This window comes from Chlorocebus sabaeus, chromosome 6 (genome assembly GCF_047675955.1).
Source record: "Chlorocebus sabaeus isolate Y175 chromosome 6, mChlSab1.0.hap1, whole genome shotgun sequence".
NCBI lineage: Eukaryota > Metazoa > Chordata > Mammalia > Primates > Cercopithecidae > Chlorocebus > Chlorocebus sabaeus.
In genome coordinates, this window is record NC_132909.1 from 14,232,862 (window position 1) to 14,249,850 (window position 16,989).

Here is a 16,989-nt window from a genome sequence, read left to right on the forward strand (position 1 = left end):
GGGACGACAGGCACCTGCCACCACCATACCCGGCTATTTTTTTTTTTTTTTTTTTTTTGTATTTTTAATAGAGATGGGTTTTCACCTTGTTAGCCAGGATGGTCTCAATCTCCTGACCTCGTGATCTGCCCGCCCCAGCCTCCCAAAGTGCTGGGATTACAGGCGTGAGCCACCGCGCCCAGACTTTTTTTTTTTTTTGAGATGAGTCTCGCTGGGTGGCCCAGGCTGGAGTGCAGTGGCTCAATCTCGACTCTTCCAGGGTTCAAGTGATCCTCATGCATCAGCCTCCCAAGTAGCAGGGATTACAGGCAACCCCCCATCACCTCTGGCTAATTTTTGTACTTTTAATGGAGGCAGGTTTCACCATGTTGCCCAGACTGGTCTCAAGCTCCTGACCTCAGGTGATCCACCCGCCTCGGCCTCCCAAAGTGTTGGGATTACGGGCATGAGCCACCGCGCCCAGCCCCATGTACTCTTCATGCCAGTTACAACCACCACGGACTCATGGCCAATCCCAATTTATCCGTAACTCCAGTCATATGTGTAAGCGCTATTATGGAGAGATCAGGAAAAGCCTCTCAAATTGACATCTGTACCAAGATATGAATGGTGAGCACAAGAGCAGGTATTCAAAGGTCAGAGGGAAAAGCATTTTCAGGCGGAGGGAACGGCAAGAGCAAAGGCCCGAGATGGCAAAGAGAGTTTGGCATAAGGTGGAGCTGGACAGGAGTGGAGGGAGGAGTAAGTAGGTGGGGTCAGAAAGATAAGCAGGGCCAGACCAGCTGTATAGCCCTGAGACCATGATAAAGATTTTTGGATTTTTTTTCCTAATGGGATTCCTTTGGGGAGTTTAAGCCGGAATGTGACACTTCCAGGAAGGCTGGAATGTAGTCATAGTTCAACTGTAACATGGTCTATAAGACCATTTCCCCTCTCCAGTTCGGTTCTAGGCATACTAAGCAGCTCTTCCTTCCTCAATCAAACCATGCGCTTTTTTTTTTTTTTTTTTTGCCTCTATGCCTTGGCGCTTGCTGTTCACTGCCAGATCCATTCCCATTCTAGCTGGCTCCTATTCGTACTTGGCTTAAGGATCACCACCTCCTGGAAGCCTTTCTAGAACCATAGGCCGGGGCAGGCGCCTCTTAGGCTCCCACAGCCCCCTGTGTTCCTCCAGGTCTGACCTTCTGGGTAGTAGTTGTCTAATTTGGTGTGTATCTCCTTCGACTGGGGCGCCGTGAGTACAGGAGTATGGTTCACTGTAGAAACCATAGAATCTGCCAGCATAAGGTCTGACACCTAGGAGATCAATAAACATTTATCCTGGTTGGGAGGGGTCCTGACCCTCGTGCCCCCTCTCAGGATGCAAACTGATGCCCAACGAAAACAAGGTTACCCACTTCGCGTGAGTCTGCAGTCCCTGCGCGCATGCGCTTTGCTCAGGTTGCCCCGCCATATGCTAATCACTGCGCTCAGGAGTAAGGCCTCCTCGGGGAATATGCAAATCACTCCTTCCAGTTCTGGAGGCCTTTCATTGTCCCGCGCTAGGATTATGCAAATAAGCAGGCCTCGGGCCCAGGATCCAGTCCGAACTAGCGCCCTCCACCCCCAGCGCATCCCATTTTTATAAGTAGCGTTCCTGCCCCGCACACGCACGCGCGAACCCTTCAGCTTGTTGTTCCTTCGGGCCGCGGACTGTACCAAGTAAACCCAGGCAGCGAGGGGCAAAGCACGGCGCCCCCCGCGCGGGTCTCGTCGACGGCCCGACGCTCATAGCCCCTCTTCACATAGAGCTACAGGACTAGTCCGTCTCGCCGCGCAAGCGCCCTAGGCTCTTCACGCCCCCTGCGCGCTCTCCTACCCTACTTGCGACGCAGGCGCAGAGGCTGGGCGTGCAGCCGCCGCAGCAGAGCCGGAGCGGGGGCCGCCGGCGCCGGTGAGTGTCCCGGGCAGGGGTGCGCGGGGCATGCCGGGAAGCGGGCGCTACGGCCCCGCTGCATGATGGGAACGACGACTCCCGTCGCCGGGGAGCCGGCGGTCTGGGGCCGTGGTGACCCGAGGGCTTCCTTTTCTCCCCCTACGCGGCTGTGCCACCCTGGGGCATCCTGGGAGAACCGAGCGCTCCGCCTTGAAGCGGTGTGGGAGTCGGTCCGCTAGTCGTTGTAGGCCTGGTGCATCCTGGGAAAGAGTGTCCCAGATCCTCGTCGAGACCGGTTCCTTTTATCCCACACCTGCCGCTGACCGTCCTGGAGGCTTGGAGCGTTTCCACACAGGGAGTCCGGGAAGGCGGTCGCTATAGGCCCAAGGCACCCTGGGAAGAACTGCCACAAGGAATTGTGGGAACTGGCCCTTATTGTCCCGTAGTGGAAGGTTTTGCCCTCGTCTCATTGCTCGAGCATTGGAACGGGTGCCTATTGTGTTCACGCGGGGCATCTTGGGAATTGGCTGCTACAGGCCCAGGGCATTGTGGGGTCTCCAGCACTGTATTTGCCTTTCAGTTTGGCTGCCATAGGCGTGGTAGGAGTGGGCTTGTGAACCAAGGGATGGCCCTACCTGACGTCTGGAATACTCAGGAAGGGTCCTTGTGTGATGTGGGCTTGGAAAAGTGTAGGCTGATAGGCATTGTCTCCTGGTAACTTCATGGGACGTCTTGATTGCCCCAGGTGTATGGTTGCCATATAAAATATACGACGTCTAGTTAAATTTGAATTTCAGATAAACAATTATATCCAAAAGATAAAACCTTTTAGAAAAGTATGTTTCAAATATCACATGGAACATAGCTATATTAAGTAACTGTTTGGGCCAGTTGCAGTGGCTTATGCCTGTGATACCAACACTTTGGGAGGCTGAGGCAGGAGGATCACTTGAGACCAGGAGTTCAAGACCAGCCTGGGCAACATAGCGAGACCCCTGTCTCTACAAAAGTAAAAATTAAGCCTGGCGTGGTGGCGCACACGTGTAGTCCCAGCTACTCTGCTAGGGGCGAGTAGGGTACCATGAGCATAGGAGTTTGAGGTTTCAGTGAGCTAACCTTCCAACCTGGTTATGGGGAGTACATGAGTTAAGACCTGGAAGCCCCTTTCCTACAGATCACCCTACTGCACTCCAGCCTGGGCAACTGAGTGAGACCCCGTCTCTTAAAAAATATAAATAAGTAGGCTGGGCACGGTGGCTCACGCCTGTAATCCCAGCACTTTGGGAGGCTGAGGCGGGCGGATCATGAGGTCAGAAGATCGAGACCATCCTGGCTAACGCGGTGAAACCCCGCCTATACTAAAAATACAAAAAATAGCCGGGTGTGGTGGCGGGCGCCTGTAGTCGCAGCTACTCAGAAGGCTGAGGCAGCAGAATGGCCTGAAGCCAGGAGGTGGAGCTTGCACCACTGCACTCCAGCCTGGGCCACAGAGTGAGAGTCCACCTCAAAAAAAAAAAAAAATTAGCCGGGCATGGTGGTGGTGGCTGCCTGTAATCCCAGCTACTAGGGAGGCTGAGGCAGGGTGGAGGTTGCAGTGAGCCAAGATCGCGCTACTGTACTCCAGCCTCGGCAACAAAGTGAGACTCCATCTCAAAAAAAAAAAAGGAGGAGGAGGACTTTCTTGACAGCAACAGTGGGTGTACTAAGACGCACAGACGGGAAAAGGCCTTGTGTGCACAGGAAGAGGTGAGAGGTCGGGAATGTCTGGAGTTTACAGGTGGGTGGGGATGGGAGTAGTAATGGCCACTCTTGATGGAATACCAGCCACACACCAGCAATTTCTATCAGTGAGCCTACTGAATCTTCAGAAAAACCTTTTGAGCTGAGAAATCATTTTATGAAAGGGGTGGCTTCTAATCCTAGTTCATCCACTTACCAGATGGTGACCTTGGGCTATTCACTTACCACCTCTGTGTCTGTTTTCTCATCTGTACAAAGGAGGTAATTCCAACCTAGTTATGGGGAGTACGTGAGTTAAGGCCTGGAAGCCCCTTTCTTACAGAGAAGGAAACAGGCTGGAGAAGTTAAGTTCTTCGCTTGGTGCTACACAGCTAGAGCGTGGCAAACCTAGACACTATCTTGCCAATGGATACAGAACTAAGGCTGATAGTCACAAACTAGTACAGCCATACCAATTGTTTAAATATTAAAAATACTTTCAGATGGGTTGGTGTGTCACTGCTACACAAGTACTCGCTGTCCCTAACTGCCACTTTGGACCCTCCCTGTGGTATTATATGTATAAATATATCGGTTTTTATCCACAGTTCCTGGCTGCTAACTCCTATAGCCTTTGTTTGTGGTCTCTTGTTATAATGTTATGTACCTTAGGCCTGGGGCAGGTCTCAAGACACAATCTCTCCGACCTCCCCCTTCCCTCCATTTCCTGCCCCAGGGCAAATCTCTAATCTTCCCCACCTTCCTGATTGTTGGTCTTAAGACATTTTCAGAGAATTCCATGCCTAATGCTGCTGTCTTAAAGCCTCTAAAAACCCAAGAGGACTGGGTTTGGAGAGCTTCCGCATAGCTGATCACATGAGGGTTCCTGTAGGGTGGCACCCCAGGGAGGGCGTGAAGCTCCCTGCCTCTTCCCTTATACCTTGCCCTACACATCTCTTCATCTTTCTTCTTTGCAATAATAAACCAGAAAATCTAAATAAGCATTTCCTTGAGTTCTGTGAGCAGCTCCAGCAATTTTTTTTTTTTGTAAGAGGGGTTATCCAGGCTTAAGTGCAGTGGCAAGGTCACGGCTTACTGCAGCCTTGACCTTCCAGGCTCAAGTGATCCTCCTGCCTCAGCCTCTCAGGTAACTGGGACTGTAAGCATATGCCACCACTCCGGCTAACTTTTGTAAGCTTTTTCTTTTTTTTTTTTTTGTAGAGACAAGGTTTGCCATGTTGCCCAGGCTGGTCTCAAACTCTTGAGCTCAGGTGATCTGCCTGCCTCGGCCTCCCAAAGTGCTGGGATTACAGGCGTGGGTCACCGCCCCCGGCCTTATTTTTTAAAAAAAGTCGGGTGTGGTGGCTCACGCCTATAATCCCAGCACTTTGGAGGGCTGAAGCGGGCGGATTGCTTGAGCTCTGGGCACCATGGTGAAACCCTGTTTCTACCAAAAATACAAAAATTAGCTGGGCGTGGGGATAGCGTTGGAATGGAATTGGAGGGGACACCTACCCTGTGTCTGCTGTGCAGTGTGTGGGGAAAAAGCCCCACACATTTGGTCACAGAATTCTGTGTTGATGATTGTTATGGTGGTAGTGTGAGAGTAGAGGAAAAACATAGTTTGAGGGTTTTTTTCAACCCCAGACCTCCCCATGGTGCAGCAACTAAAGGGTTAATGCCTGGCATCCGTCCCTGCTCCACTCTCAGTTCTGATTGGTGCCCACACCAGTCTCCACTGTTGAATATTTGGAGTGTCACCTCTCCCTGTCCCACTGAATAAGAACCAGAAGGCAGCCTTGTTGCCCACATGGGGAAATTAAGACCTAGAGAGGGGGCCAGGTGCTGTGGCTCACGCCTGTAATCCCAGCACTTTGCGAGGTTGAGGTGTGTGGATCACCTGAGGTCAGGAGTTCAAGCCCAGCCTGGCCAACATGGTGAAACCCCATCTCTACTAGAAATACAAAATTAGCCGGGTGTGAGGACACACGCCTGTAGTTGCAGCTACTTGGGAAGCTGAGGTAGGAGAATTGCTTGAGCCTGGGAGGTGGAGGTTGTAGTGAGCTGAGATCACGCCACTACACTCCAGCCTGGGCAACAGAGCGAGACTCTGCCTAAAAGAAAAAAAAGACCTAGAGAGGGGCAGGGCTTGTAGTCAATTCCCTGTAGACAGTCAGGGACGGAGCTGGGGTCCTCTGTGCCCCACCCCAGCAATGAGCACACAGTTGGGCTTAGGGTGGGGATGGGTGCTATGTAAAAATTTATTGAATCATCACAGGCCTTTCTTTTCCCCCTATCCAGCATCCCTCTCTACCTGCCAACATCCTGTATTAGAGAACTTGTGGCCGAGGTGTGGCTGTGGAGAGCTGGCCGGGGAGGGACGCTGCTCAGCTGCTGCTCTGCTCCTGTCTCCTGTCCCCTCTCCCGGCCATGACAGAGACCCGTGAGCCAGCTGAGACTGGGGGCTATGCCAGCTTGGAAGAAGACGATGAAGACCTTTCCCCAGGTAAGGTGGCCTTAGAGGTGGTGGCGTTGGCTTGACTGTCATCCTGGCTTAGGGTTTGGCCTCCACTGGGAAATGTTGATGGGGAGTGGCTGCTTGTCTTGCTAGGGGTTCTATTCTGACTGAGACTCCTTGTCCTGGTAGGGGATCTCTTCCAGTCGGGAATTCTGGGGACTGTAGATTGACTGAGGTCTCTCTCCATGCTGGAGGTTCTAGATTGGCTATGATTTCCTTCCTTGCTGGGGGTTCTAGATCGGCTGTGAGCTTTCTCCTTGCTGGAGGCTCTAGGTTGTCTGTAACCACTCTGCCTACTGGGGCTTCTAGATCGGCTGTGATCTCTCTCCTCGCTGGGGCTTCTATATTGTCTGCGCGCTCTCTCCTTGCTGGGGCTTCTCCATTGTCTGTGATCTCTCTCTTTGCTGGGGCTTCTGGATTGTCTGTGTTCTTTCTCCTCGCTGGGGCTTCTAGATTGTCTGTGCTCTCTCTCCTTGCTGGGGCTTCTCCATTGTCTGTGATCTCTCTCTTTGCTGGGGCTTCTGGATTGTCTGTGTTCTTTCTCCTTGCTGGGGCTTCTAGATTGTCTGTGCTCTCTCTCCTTGCTGGGGCTTCTCCATTGTCTGTGATCTCTCTCTTTGCTGGGGCTTCTGGATTGTCTGTGCTCTTTCTCCTTGCTGGGGCTTCTAGATTGTCTGTGCTCTCTCTCCTTGCTGGGGCTTCTCCATCGTCTGTGATCTCTCTCTTTGCTGGGGCTTCTGGATTGTCTGTGCTCTTTCTCCTTGCTGGGGCTTCTAGATTGGCTGTGATCTCTCTCCTTGTTGAGGCTTCCAAGTCGGCCGTGATGTTTCTCCTTGCTGGGGCTTCTAGATCGTCTGTGATCCCTCTCTTTGCTGGGGCTTCTAGATTGTCTGCGCTCTCTCTCCTTGCTGGGGCTTCTAGATCGGCTGCGATCTCTCTCTTTGCTGGGGCTTCCAGGTCGGCTGTGATCTCTCTCCTTGCTGGGGCTTCTGGATCGGCTATGATCTCTCGCCTTGTTGGGACTTCTAGATCGGCTGCGATCTCTCTCCTTGGGACTTCTAGATGGGCTGCGATCTCTTTGCTTGTTGGGGCTTCCAGATTGACTGTGACCGTTCTCCTTCCTGGGGCTGCTAGATCCTCTGCGATCTCTGTCTTTGCTGAAGCTTCTAGAATGGCTATGACTTCTTTTCTTGCTGGGGTTTCTAGACCAGTTGTGACTTCTTCCTCTTCTGGGGGTTCTAGGTTGGTTTTGACTTTTCCCCTTGCTGTGGGTTCTAGACTGGCTATGTCTTCCCGTCTGGCTCAGAATTCCCTTCCGGGTGCGACTTCTTGCCCTGCTGTGGTTTCTCTTCCAACTGTGTCTTCTCGTCCTGCTGTGTGTCCTCTTCTGACTGCCACTTCTTGACCTTCTGGGGCTTCTAGATTGACTGTGACTTTGCGGCCTGCTGTGGGTACTGGCCTGGTTATAACTCTTGACCCTGCTGGACGTTTCAGTGGGGCTGTAACTCTTTTCCCTACTGGGGATGATCATCTGACCGTAGCTCTTCACCTTCCTTGATGACGATGGAGATGGGCTGTCACTCTTCTCCTTGGAGGGAATTCCAGTCAGGGTTTGACACTTGGCTCTACTGGGAGTTACAGCCAGCTCGGAACTCCTCCCCATACCTGAGCCTCCTGGTGGGCGGTAACTCTTCTTGCTCATATTTCTAGGCTGGCTGTCACTTCTTTCCCTGTTGCTGGTTCTAGGCCGGCCGTAACTCTTTCCCCGGCTCCGTTTTTGCTGTGAAGTGGGAGTTCTCACCCTGCTGGCCATGCCTGGTCTGGCACCATGAGTTCTTATCCTGCCAGGAGTGCTAGCCCTGCTGGGTGACCTCTTGGAGCTGCGGCTTCCCCTTCTGCCAGGTGTCCTACCCCGGCTGTGTGTGCCCCTCCGCTGGTGGCATCTCACTCCGCTGGCCTTGCTGGCTTTGCTGGCTTTGCTGGTCCTGGTGTCGGTGCTCACCCTGCTGGGTGTTCTTGCCTTGCTGCGGACTCGGGACCTGCTGCTGGGCAGGTTAGAAGGGGCCCTTTTTGTACTGGTCGATTTGGTGGACTTGGAACTGCTTGGGCTCACGACCAAGTTGGGGGATGTCGCTGGCTTGGTGGGCACTAAAGATCTGTTGGGCGTTGCTGATTTGGTGGACTTCAAGGAGGCAGGAGGCTTGGGATCCGCAGTGGGCATGGAGGATCCACTGGGTGCCGGGGACATACTGGGCTTTGAAGATCTCTTAGGTGAAGACATGGTGGGCGCAAAAGGGCTTGTGGTCCTGGAAGTCACAGTAGACATGAAACACCTGGTAGCCGTGGACGATGACCTGATTGCCTGTCACAGGCCAACTGTGTGAAGTCACAGTGGGCATTGAAGACTCTGCAGGGTGAGTGGTATGAAGTCAGGTGGGAGGAGAGGGCAGGTGTCCCAGCCTGAGGCTGGAGATATTTCCTCTGGTTTGCAGCCATTTAGCAGATGTCTTCTGAGGCTGACTCATGCCCAGCATTGCTGGGGACAGAGAGATGGGGCAGACCCAGGTCCTGCCTTTGAGGAGCCCATAGTCAGTGGGTGGGGAGGGGGTCACTGCCCAGAGTGGTCAGGGTGTGATGGAGAGCGGAGCAGGGGCTGGGGAGCCCATACGAGAGAGACACTGACTGCCTGGGGAGTCAGCAAGGACTTCACAGAGGAGGTGACATGAGCTTGGCTTTAAAAAGGAGCAGGAGTTTTGCCAGTAGAGAAGGAAAGGGTCAGGCAGGCTGGACGCAGTGGCTCACACCTGTAATCCCAGCACTTTGGGAGGCCGAGGCAGGCAGATCACCTGAGGTCAGGAGTTCAAGACCAGCCTAACCAACATGGTGAAACCCCATCTCTACCAAAAATATAAAAATTAGCCAGGTGTGGTGACACACGCTTGTAATCCCAGCTACTTCAGGGGCTGAGGTGGGAGGATCGCTTGAACCTTGGAGGCGGAGGTTGCAGCGAGCCAAGATCACACCACTGCATGCCAGCCTGGGTGACAGTGAGACTCTCTCAAAAAAAAAAAAAAAAAGAACGGGTCACCCAGGTGGGCAGGGAGCAGAGTCTAAGGCTTTGGGGAGGGAGATCAGGGTCTTGGGGCCACTATCATCCATTGACCCACATGTCCTCTGCTGGGGACCCCAAGATCATACCTGCCCTTGAGGATTTCCCAGTCCGATAAAAGAGATCCCCTGGGGGGCAGCTGACTGCAGTCAGCTTCTAGGACAGTAACAGGAGGTGGTGCTGGGGCATCGGAGAGAGACCTGGCCAGGAGCCTGGGGCATCAGGATGGTGGCTTCACAGAGGACGGAGTTTGTGCTGGGTCTTGAAGGATGAGTTAGGGGGTCACGAGGTGGACAGAGTGGGGAATAGCCCATGCCAAGGCCTCAGGAAACGATTTTTTTTTTTTTTTTTGGAAACAGAGTCTTGCTCTGTCGCCCAGGCTAGAGTGCAGTGTCACGATCTCGGCTCACTGCAAGCTCCGCCTCCCAGGTTCACGCCATTCTCCTGCCTCAGCCTCTCTAGTAGCTGGAATTACAGGCGCCTGACACCATGCCCAGCTAATTTTTTTCTATTTTTAGTAGAGACGGGGTCTCACGGTGTTAACCAGGATAGTCTCGTTCTCCTGACCTCGTGAGCCACCCGCCTCGGCCTCCCAAAGTGCTGGGATTCCAGGCGTGAGCCACCATGCCCGGCCAGGAAACGATTGTTAAATGGCGGGAACCAGTAGGAGAGAGCTGCAGGGGCGGATGTTCAGAAGAAAACGGTTATAACCTGTTCTGGGCTGGTGATGCTGGGAACCCAGCAGGAGGGTGGTAGAAAAAATGACTGGCTGCCTGGGATGAGGAGGTCTGGGACGGCCTCACCAAAGAGGAAGGCCTCCCACTGGGTCCTGAAGGATGGTGGGAAAAACTAGGGCAGGACATTCCCACCAGAGGGAGGAACAGTGTGTGTGAAGCCTCAGAACAGGCTTTTCAAATTCCATGCAGAGATATCCATGCCATAAATATGTCGTAAGTACTTTCTTTGTACAAAGGAAGTGTTCTAGATGCTAGGGCCACAGCAGTGAACCAGACAAAATCCCTGCCCTCGGGGACAGGCAATAAACAAGCACACAAGCAAATGTTGTATGCGGTGAGTCAGAAGATGGAGAAAAATGAGCCCAGCGCGGTGGCTGATACCTGTAATCCCAGCACTTTGGGAGGCTGAGATCGGTGGATCACCTGAGGTCAGGAGTTTGAGACCAGCCTGGCCAAGAAGGTGAAACCCCGTCTCTACTAAAAATACAAAAATTACCTGGGCCTGATGGTGCGCGCCTGTAATCCCAGTTACTTGAGAGGCTGAGGCAGAAGAATTGCCTGAACCCAGGAGGTGGAGTTTCCAATGAGCTGAGATCACACCACTGCACTCCAGCCTGGATGACAGAGCGAGACTCCATCTCAAAAGAGGATGGAGAAAAATCAAGCAGAGTAAGGGGCATAGGGAGTGCTAGGGAGTGGCCAGGGTGTCACTGAGAAGGTGACACTTGAGAAGAGACATGGAATGGAGAGTGACATCGGTAGAAAGGATGGCAAAGACCCTGAGGCAGGTACGGGCCTGGGGTGTCAGGGAAGGTGAGGAGCCTGGTATGAAGAGCCTTGTGGCCACTGTGATGACAGGAGCAAGGGCGGAGCACAGGGTGCAGTAGCAGGATCCTCTGGGTTCTGGGAGAAACTGAGGAATGGGGCCGGGATGGATACAAGGTGAGGCTTTTGGCAGGCTCCTGCCACTGAGGCCAAAAAAGCTGGTACTTCCCACACTGTGGTCACGGGGACCCCATCCCCAGCCATTACTCTGTGCGCCACCATAATGGCAGCTGATGTCGCCCTTTTCCATATATCAACTTTAAAATTTTTCCCCTTTTCTTTTTCTTTGGAAACGGAGTCTCGCTCTCTCACCCAGGCTGGAGTGCAGTGTCTTGATACTGGCTCATCGTAACCTTTGCCTCCTGGGTTCAAGCAGTTCTCCTGCCTCAGCTTCCTGAGTAGCTGGGACTGTAGGCACCCACCACCCTATACCTGGCTAATTTTTTAGTCTCTACTAAAAATACAAAAAATACAAGAAATAAATTGGGTTTCATGATGTTGCCCAGGGTGGGTCATGAACTCCTGAGTTCAGGCAGTCCGCCCACCTCAGCCTCCCAAAGTGCTAGGATTACAGGCCCTTTTTTTTAAACCTAAACTTGTCCTAGGCATGTCCTTGATAACTGTGAAATCACAGTAATATCTCACCTATAAATAAATATTTTAATTCACCTATATATATATATATATCCATGGCCACAGATATAAAAGTACATCTGTGTGTATGTATGTGTTTTAATTTGCACAAATACCTTTTCAAATGGTTGTCTCCCTAAAATGATCCAGTGTCGGCCATGGCCCAGGTTCAGCTTTTCCTGCCAGAGCTGTGTAACCACAGGGGAGTAAGTCGTCTAGCCTCCCTGTGCCTCAGTTTCCACATCCATCAACTGGGGATAGTAACAGTATCGCCCTCAAAGGGTTGTTGGGGATTTAGTGAGTTAATGTATAGGAACAGGGCTTCTACAATAGCAAGGATGCTATTGTTACTGGTGGTTTTTTACTACTCCTGCTTTGTCCTTCCTAAATGCCTCCTACCCACCTCCCCATGGAGGTTTTTTTTTTTCCCCAAGACGGAGTCTTGCTCTGTCATCCAGGCTGGAGTGCAGTGGTGCAATCTCAGCTCACTGCAAACTCCGCCTCCTGGGTTGAAGCAATTCTCCTGCCTCAGCCTCCCGAGTAGCTGGGATTACAGGCACCCGACACCACACCCAGCTAATTTTTGTATATTTAGTAGAGACAAGGTTTCACCATGTTGGCCAGGCTGGTCTTGAACTCCTAACCTCATGATCTGCCCTCCTTGGCCTCCCAAAGTGCTGGGATTACAGGCATAATCCACCATGCCCGGCCAAAAAAATTATTTTTAAGAGGTGAGGTCTCACTCTGTCACCCAGGCTGGAAGGGAGTGGCACAGTCATGGCTCAAATGCAGCCTCAAACTCCTCGGCTCAAGTGATCCTCCCGCCTCAGCCTCCTGAGAAACTGGTACTACTACAGGCAATGTGTCACCAGGCCTGGCTAATTTTTAAATTTTTTATAGAGACGGAGTCTTGCTATATTGCCCAGGCTGGTCTCAAACTTCTGGGCTCAAGTGATCTTCCCATCTTGGCCACCCAAAAGTGCTGGGATTACAGGCATGAGCCACCATGCCCAGTCCTGTCCCATGCAGTTCTTAGAAGACATTCATTTGCTTGACACAAAGATACAGGGAATCTACCGGGTGCCAGCCTTGTTCTATGCCATGGGGACTCATCTGTGGGGAAGAGAAGGGTAGTGCCCAGGCTACCCTGGTCATACTATGGCAAGTCTGAATGTGAGGTTCAGGGAGGGGACAGCTGGGCCTAGCCCTCTTTCCTCTGATGCCACTGTCTCCCCCTGTCTTTCCCCCTCCAGGCCCTGAGCATTCCTCTGATTCAGAATACACTCTCTCAGAGCCGGACTCCGAAGAGGAAGAAGATGAGGAGGAGGAGGAAGAGGAGACCACTGACGATCCCGAATATGATCCTGGCTACAAGGTGAAGCAGCGCCTTGGCGGGGGCCGTGGTGGCCCATCCCGCCGGGCCCCCCGTGCAGCCCAGCCCCCGGGGCCCCCGGCTCAGCCTTGCCAGCTCTGTGGCCGCTCACCCCTTGGGGAGGCCCCACCGGGAACCCCACCCTGCCGGCTCTGCTGCCCTGCTACAGCCCCCCAGGAAGCACCAGCCCCTGAAGGCAGGGTACTCGGGGAGGAAGAGGAGGAACCACCTCGGGCTGGGGAGGGCCGACCAGCTGGGCGGGAGGAGGAGGAGGAAGAGGAGGAGGAGGGAACCTACCACTGTACGGAATGCGAGGATTCCTTCGACAACCTGGGGGAGCTGCACGGGCACTTCATGCTGCATGCCCGGGGTGAGGTGTAGGCAGAGCCCCCACACAGGGAGCTTGACAGAAGGGGTGGGGTGGGAGGAGGGGCCTGAGGAAATTCAGGTTGTGACAGTGGTCATGGGGGATGGGATACTGCCGGTCTGTGTTGTCTTAGAAGTAGATGTGTGATGGCCAGAATAAAAGCCAAAATCTGTATTTGTGTGTGTTGGTTCAGACAGAGAGAGAGAGAGAGAGAGAGAGAGTGTGAGAGTGTGTGTGTGTGTGTGTGTATTTCCCCTGTGCTCCTTCTTGGGGAACCTCGGGGTCTTTTGGGAAAGATAACTAACATTTACTATGTGCTTGTATTTGATGATATTTCCATAGGCTCTAACAATAGAATTTCATTTCTCACTCACAAAATAGTGCTGGGTGAGTCATTTGGGGACCCAGGCCATCCCTTAAGCCTGTTGTTTCCCCCATGGTCCAGACTGGGTGGCCATGGCCTGGGTCCTGCTGATAGAAGAGGACAGGGAACCTGGTGAGGTGCACGTGTTGTCTTATAAGCCCTGGCCTGCCAGGGGCACACACTGGTTCCATTGACACGCCTTTGCTGAGAAATTAGATACGTGGCCACAGCTAACTGCAAAAACAACCTGGGAGAAGCAGTCTAGCCAAGCGCCCAGAAAGCAGAAAACGGTTCGTGGAGGACAGCTAGGGCTTTCTGCCACATCGCCTAGGAACTTCCACAAAGAGGACTTTAATTATAATCACAGCTACGCTTCCTCAGCGCTTCCTGGGTGTCTGGTGCCAGTCCAAGGGCTTTATATATATTGACTCATAGAAATGGTGCATCTAGGAACTTACAAAAATAGAACCTTAATGATAATTACAGCTGCCATTTTCCGAGCACTTACAGAGTGCTGCACTTAATTTGCATGAGATTATCGGCTTCTTAGAATAACCCTGTGAGATAGGGATTGTGATCCATTAATTCATTTAACAAATATTTTTGAGTACCTGCTATGTGCTAAGCATTGGGAACACACCAGTGAATAAAATAAAATCGTTGTCCTCATGGAGCTTACATGGGAGTGGGTAGAGGCTGCTGGTGAAGACAGACATAAACAAGTGAGATACAGCATATGCTGGGTGCTGACAAATGCCGTGAGAACAATAAATCACTGAAAGGAGGCCCAGCATGGTGGCTCACTCCTGAAATCCCAGCACTGAGGTGGGCGGATCACTTGAGCGCAGGAGTTCGAGACCAGTCTGGGCAGCATGCCAAAACCCCATCTCTACAAAATACAGAAAATTATCTGGGCTAACAATGGTGCACGGCTATAGTCCCAGCTACTAGGGAGGCTTAGATGGGAGGATTGCTGGAGCCTGAGAAGTCAAGGCTACAGTGAGTGGTGATCATGTCACTGCACTCCAGCCTGGGCAACAGTGAGACCTTGTCTCCAAAAAAAAAAAAAAAAAAAACTGAAGGGAGGCCAGTGGGTCACGCCTATAATTCTAGCACTTTGGGAGGCTGAGGTGGGAAGATTCTTGAGGCCAGGAGTTGAAGACCAGCCTGGGCAACACAGTGGGACCCTACCTACAAAAAATTAAATTAGCAGGGCATGGTGGTGCATGCCTATAGTCCCAGCTAGCTATTCAGAAAGCTGAGGTGGGAGGATCGCTTGAGCCTTGGAGGTTGAGGCTGCAGCAACCTGTGATTATGCCACTGCTCACTGCACTCTAGCCTGGATGATGGCAAGAATTTGTCCCAACATTTAAAAAGGACTGAAGGGAGAACTGTTCTGGAAGGAGGCTGCAGTTTTAAAGAGTGTAGTCTTCCCTGAGAAGGCGACAGATCTGAAGCCGGGGGGAGCTATGTACATCAATGTGGAAGAACACTCCAGGCCAGAGGAGCCTGCCTGGTGTGCCAAGGAGGCCAGAGCTGTAGGGATGAATCCAAGGGTAGCAGAGGATCAGCTCTTTACAGCCTTGCCAAAACTTGGGCTTGGGCTCTGAGATGGGAAGTATAATTCATAATTCACAGAAGCTTGGCACCGAAGCTACTTTGAAAATAGAAGCCTAATTATAATAATAGCTATCATTAACGGAGAATTTACTGGGCAACCAGCCCTGTTCTAAGGCGCTTTACATGTGTTAACTCATAGAAGGTTGGAAACTAAGAACCTTCAAGAATAGAACCTGAATTACTGTAATGGCCACCATTAAGTCAGCGCTTATAGTGGACCAGGCCCTGGACTCAGTGCTTTATGTGGAAAATCACATCAGATGCTTACAAGGTAGGGACTGTTATTTATTTACTCATTCACCCAACAATGATTTATTGAGCACCTATGAGATGGCAGGCACTGCTCTGGGAGTTGGAAATATAGCAGTGAACACGATGAAGAAAAACCCCCTCCCGGCTGGGCGCCGTGGCTCACTCCTGTAATCTCAGCACTTTGGGAGGCCGAGGCGGGCAGATTACGAGGTCAGGAGATTGAGACCATCCTGGCTAACACAGTAAAACCCCGTCTCTACTAAAGAATACACAAAATTAGCCCAGCGTAGTGGCTAGCGCCTATAGTCCCAGCTACTCAGGAGGCTGAGGCAGGAGAATGGCGTGAACCCAGGAGGCAGAGGTTGCAGTGAGCCGAGATTGCGCCACTGCACTCCAGCCTGGGCGACAGAGCGAGACTCCGTCTCAAAAAAAAAACAAACAAACAAAAAACCCTCCCTTCGTGGAGGTTATAATGGGGAAGACAGTAATCAAGTGTTTAAGTAAAATATATAAATTGCATGGAATGTTAGTCATAAGTGCTATGGAGAAAAGAACAGGGTGGGAAGCTTGTGTGTGTGAAGGTTACAGTTTTAAGTAGGATGGTCAGGGAAGGCTTCACTGAGGTGGCATCAGAGCAGAGACCTAGAGAAGGGGCAGGAGTGAGCCTTGTGGCTGTCTGGGGACAGTAAGTGCAATGGCCTGAGGTGGGAGCCCACTTGGGGTGCTTGGGAAGAAGACACAGGGCCACGAGGCTGGAACTGAGGAAGACAGGAGGTGAGGTCAGAAAGTAGCCGAGAACTAGGCCGTAGGGAACATATACTGACTTTGGCATTCTCTCTGAGTCTTGAGTCCTCATAGTAATCTCAGTGCTTATAATAATCTTTAGAGGCTACTTTTATGACCATTTTATAACTGCTACAACAGGCCAGGCATGGTTGCTCACGCCTGTAATCTCAGCACCTTGGGAGGCCAAGGCGGGTGGATTGCCTGAGGTTGGAGTTCGAGACCAACCTGGCCAACAAGGTGAAACCCCATCTCTACTAAAAATACAAAAACTTAGCTGGGCGTGGTGGCGTGTGCCTGTTGTCCCAGCTACTTGGGAGACTGAGGCAGGAGAATCGCTTGTACCTGGGAGGCGGAGGTTGCAGTGAGCCCAGATCGCACCACTGCACTCCAGCCTGGGCAACAGAGCAAGACTCTGTCTCAAAAAAAAAAAAGAGACCAGGCATGGTGGGTCACACCTGTAATCCCAGCACTTTGGGAGGCTGAGGCGGGTGGATCACCTGAGGTCAGGAGTTTGAGACCAGCCTGACCAACATGGGGAAACCCCATCTCTACTAAAAATACAAAATTAGCCGGGCGTGGTGGCACATGCCTGTAATCCCAGCTACTCGGGAGGCTGAGGCACGAGAATCGCTTGAACCCAGGAGGCGGAGACTGTGGTGAGCTGAGGTCACGCCACTGCACTCCAGCCTGGGCTGGAAACTCCCAACTCAACAACAAAACAAAAACAAACAAAAATGCTACAACAGAGGCACAGAGAGGTTGAGTTACCTGC

General features: G+C 52.1%; 2 protein-coding genes across 2 annotated transcripts; one reads left to right on the forward strand and one right to left on the reverse strand.

Annotated features, from left to right (window-relative positions):
* Positions 1 to 6,037: 6,037 nt before the first annotated feature.
* ZNF428 (zinc finger protein 428) lies at positions 6,038 to 13,369 on the forward strand. The gene is made up of 2 exons (XM_007997047.3): positions 6,038 to 6,140; positions 12,710 to 13,369. The coding sequence occupies exons 1-2, from the start codon at positions 6,065 to 6,067 to the stop codon at positions 13,207 to 13,209; spliced, it is 576 nt and encodes a 191-aa protein (XP_007995238.2). The 5' UTR covers positions 6,038 to 6,064; the 3' UTR covers positions 13,210 to 13,369.
* On the reverse strand, positions 6,100 to 8,448 carry SRRM5 (serine/arginine repetitive matrix 5). Its single transcript, XM_073016346.1, has 2 exons — positions 6,797 to 8,448; positions 6,100 to 6,628 (listed from the first exon to the last, which is right to left on the reverse strand). The coding sequence occupies exons 1-2, from the start codon at positions 8,431 to 8,433 to the stop codon at positions 6,100 to 6,102; spliced, it is 2,166 nt and encodes a 721-aa protein (XP_072872447.1). The 5' UTR covers positions 8,434 to 8,448.
* Positions 13,370 to 16,989: the final 3,620 nt, after the last annotated feature.

What these genes read in the sequence shown, in the direction of transcription:
- ZNF428 (XM_007997047.3), top strand. Translation starts at nt 6,065, where the DNA reads ATGACAGAGACCCGTGAGCCAGCTGAGACTGGGGGCTATGCCAGCTTG. An exon ending in CGATGAAGACCTTTCCCCAG is followed by an intron (nt 6,141 to 12,709) that starts GTAAGGTGGCCT and finishes TTCCCCCTCCAG; the next exon opens with GCCCTGAGCATTCCTCTGAT.
- SRRM5 (XM_073016346.1), bottom strand. Translation starts at nt 8,433, where the DNA reads ATGTCTTCACCTAAGAGATCTTCAAAGCCCAGTATGTCCCCGGCACCC. An exon ending in AGCCCCAGCAAGGAGAAAGA is followed by an intron (nt 6,629 to 6,796) that starts GCACAGACAATC and finishes GAGAAGCCCCAG; the next exon opens with CAAGGAGAGAGAGCACAGAC.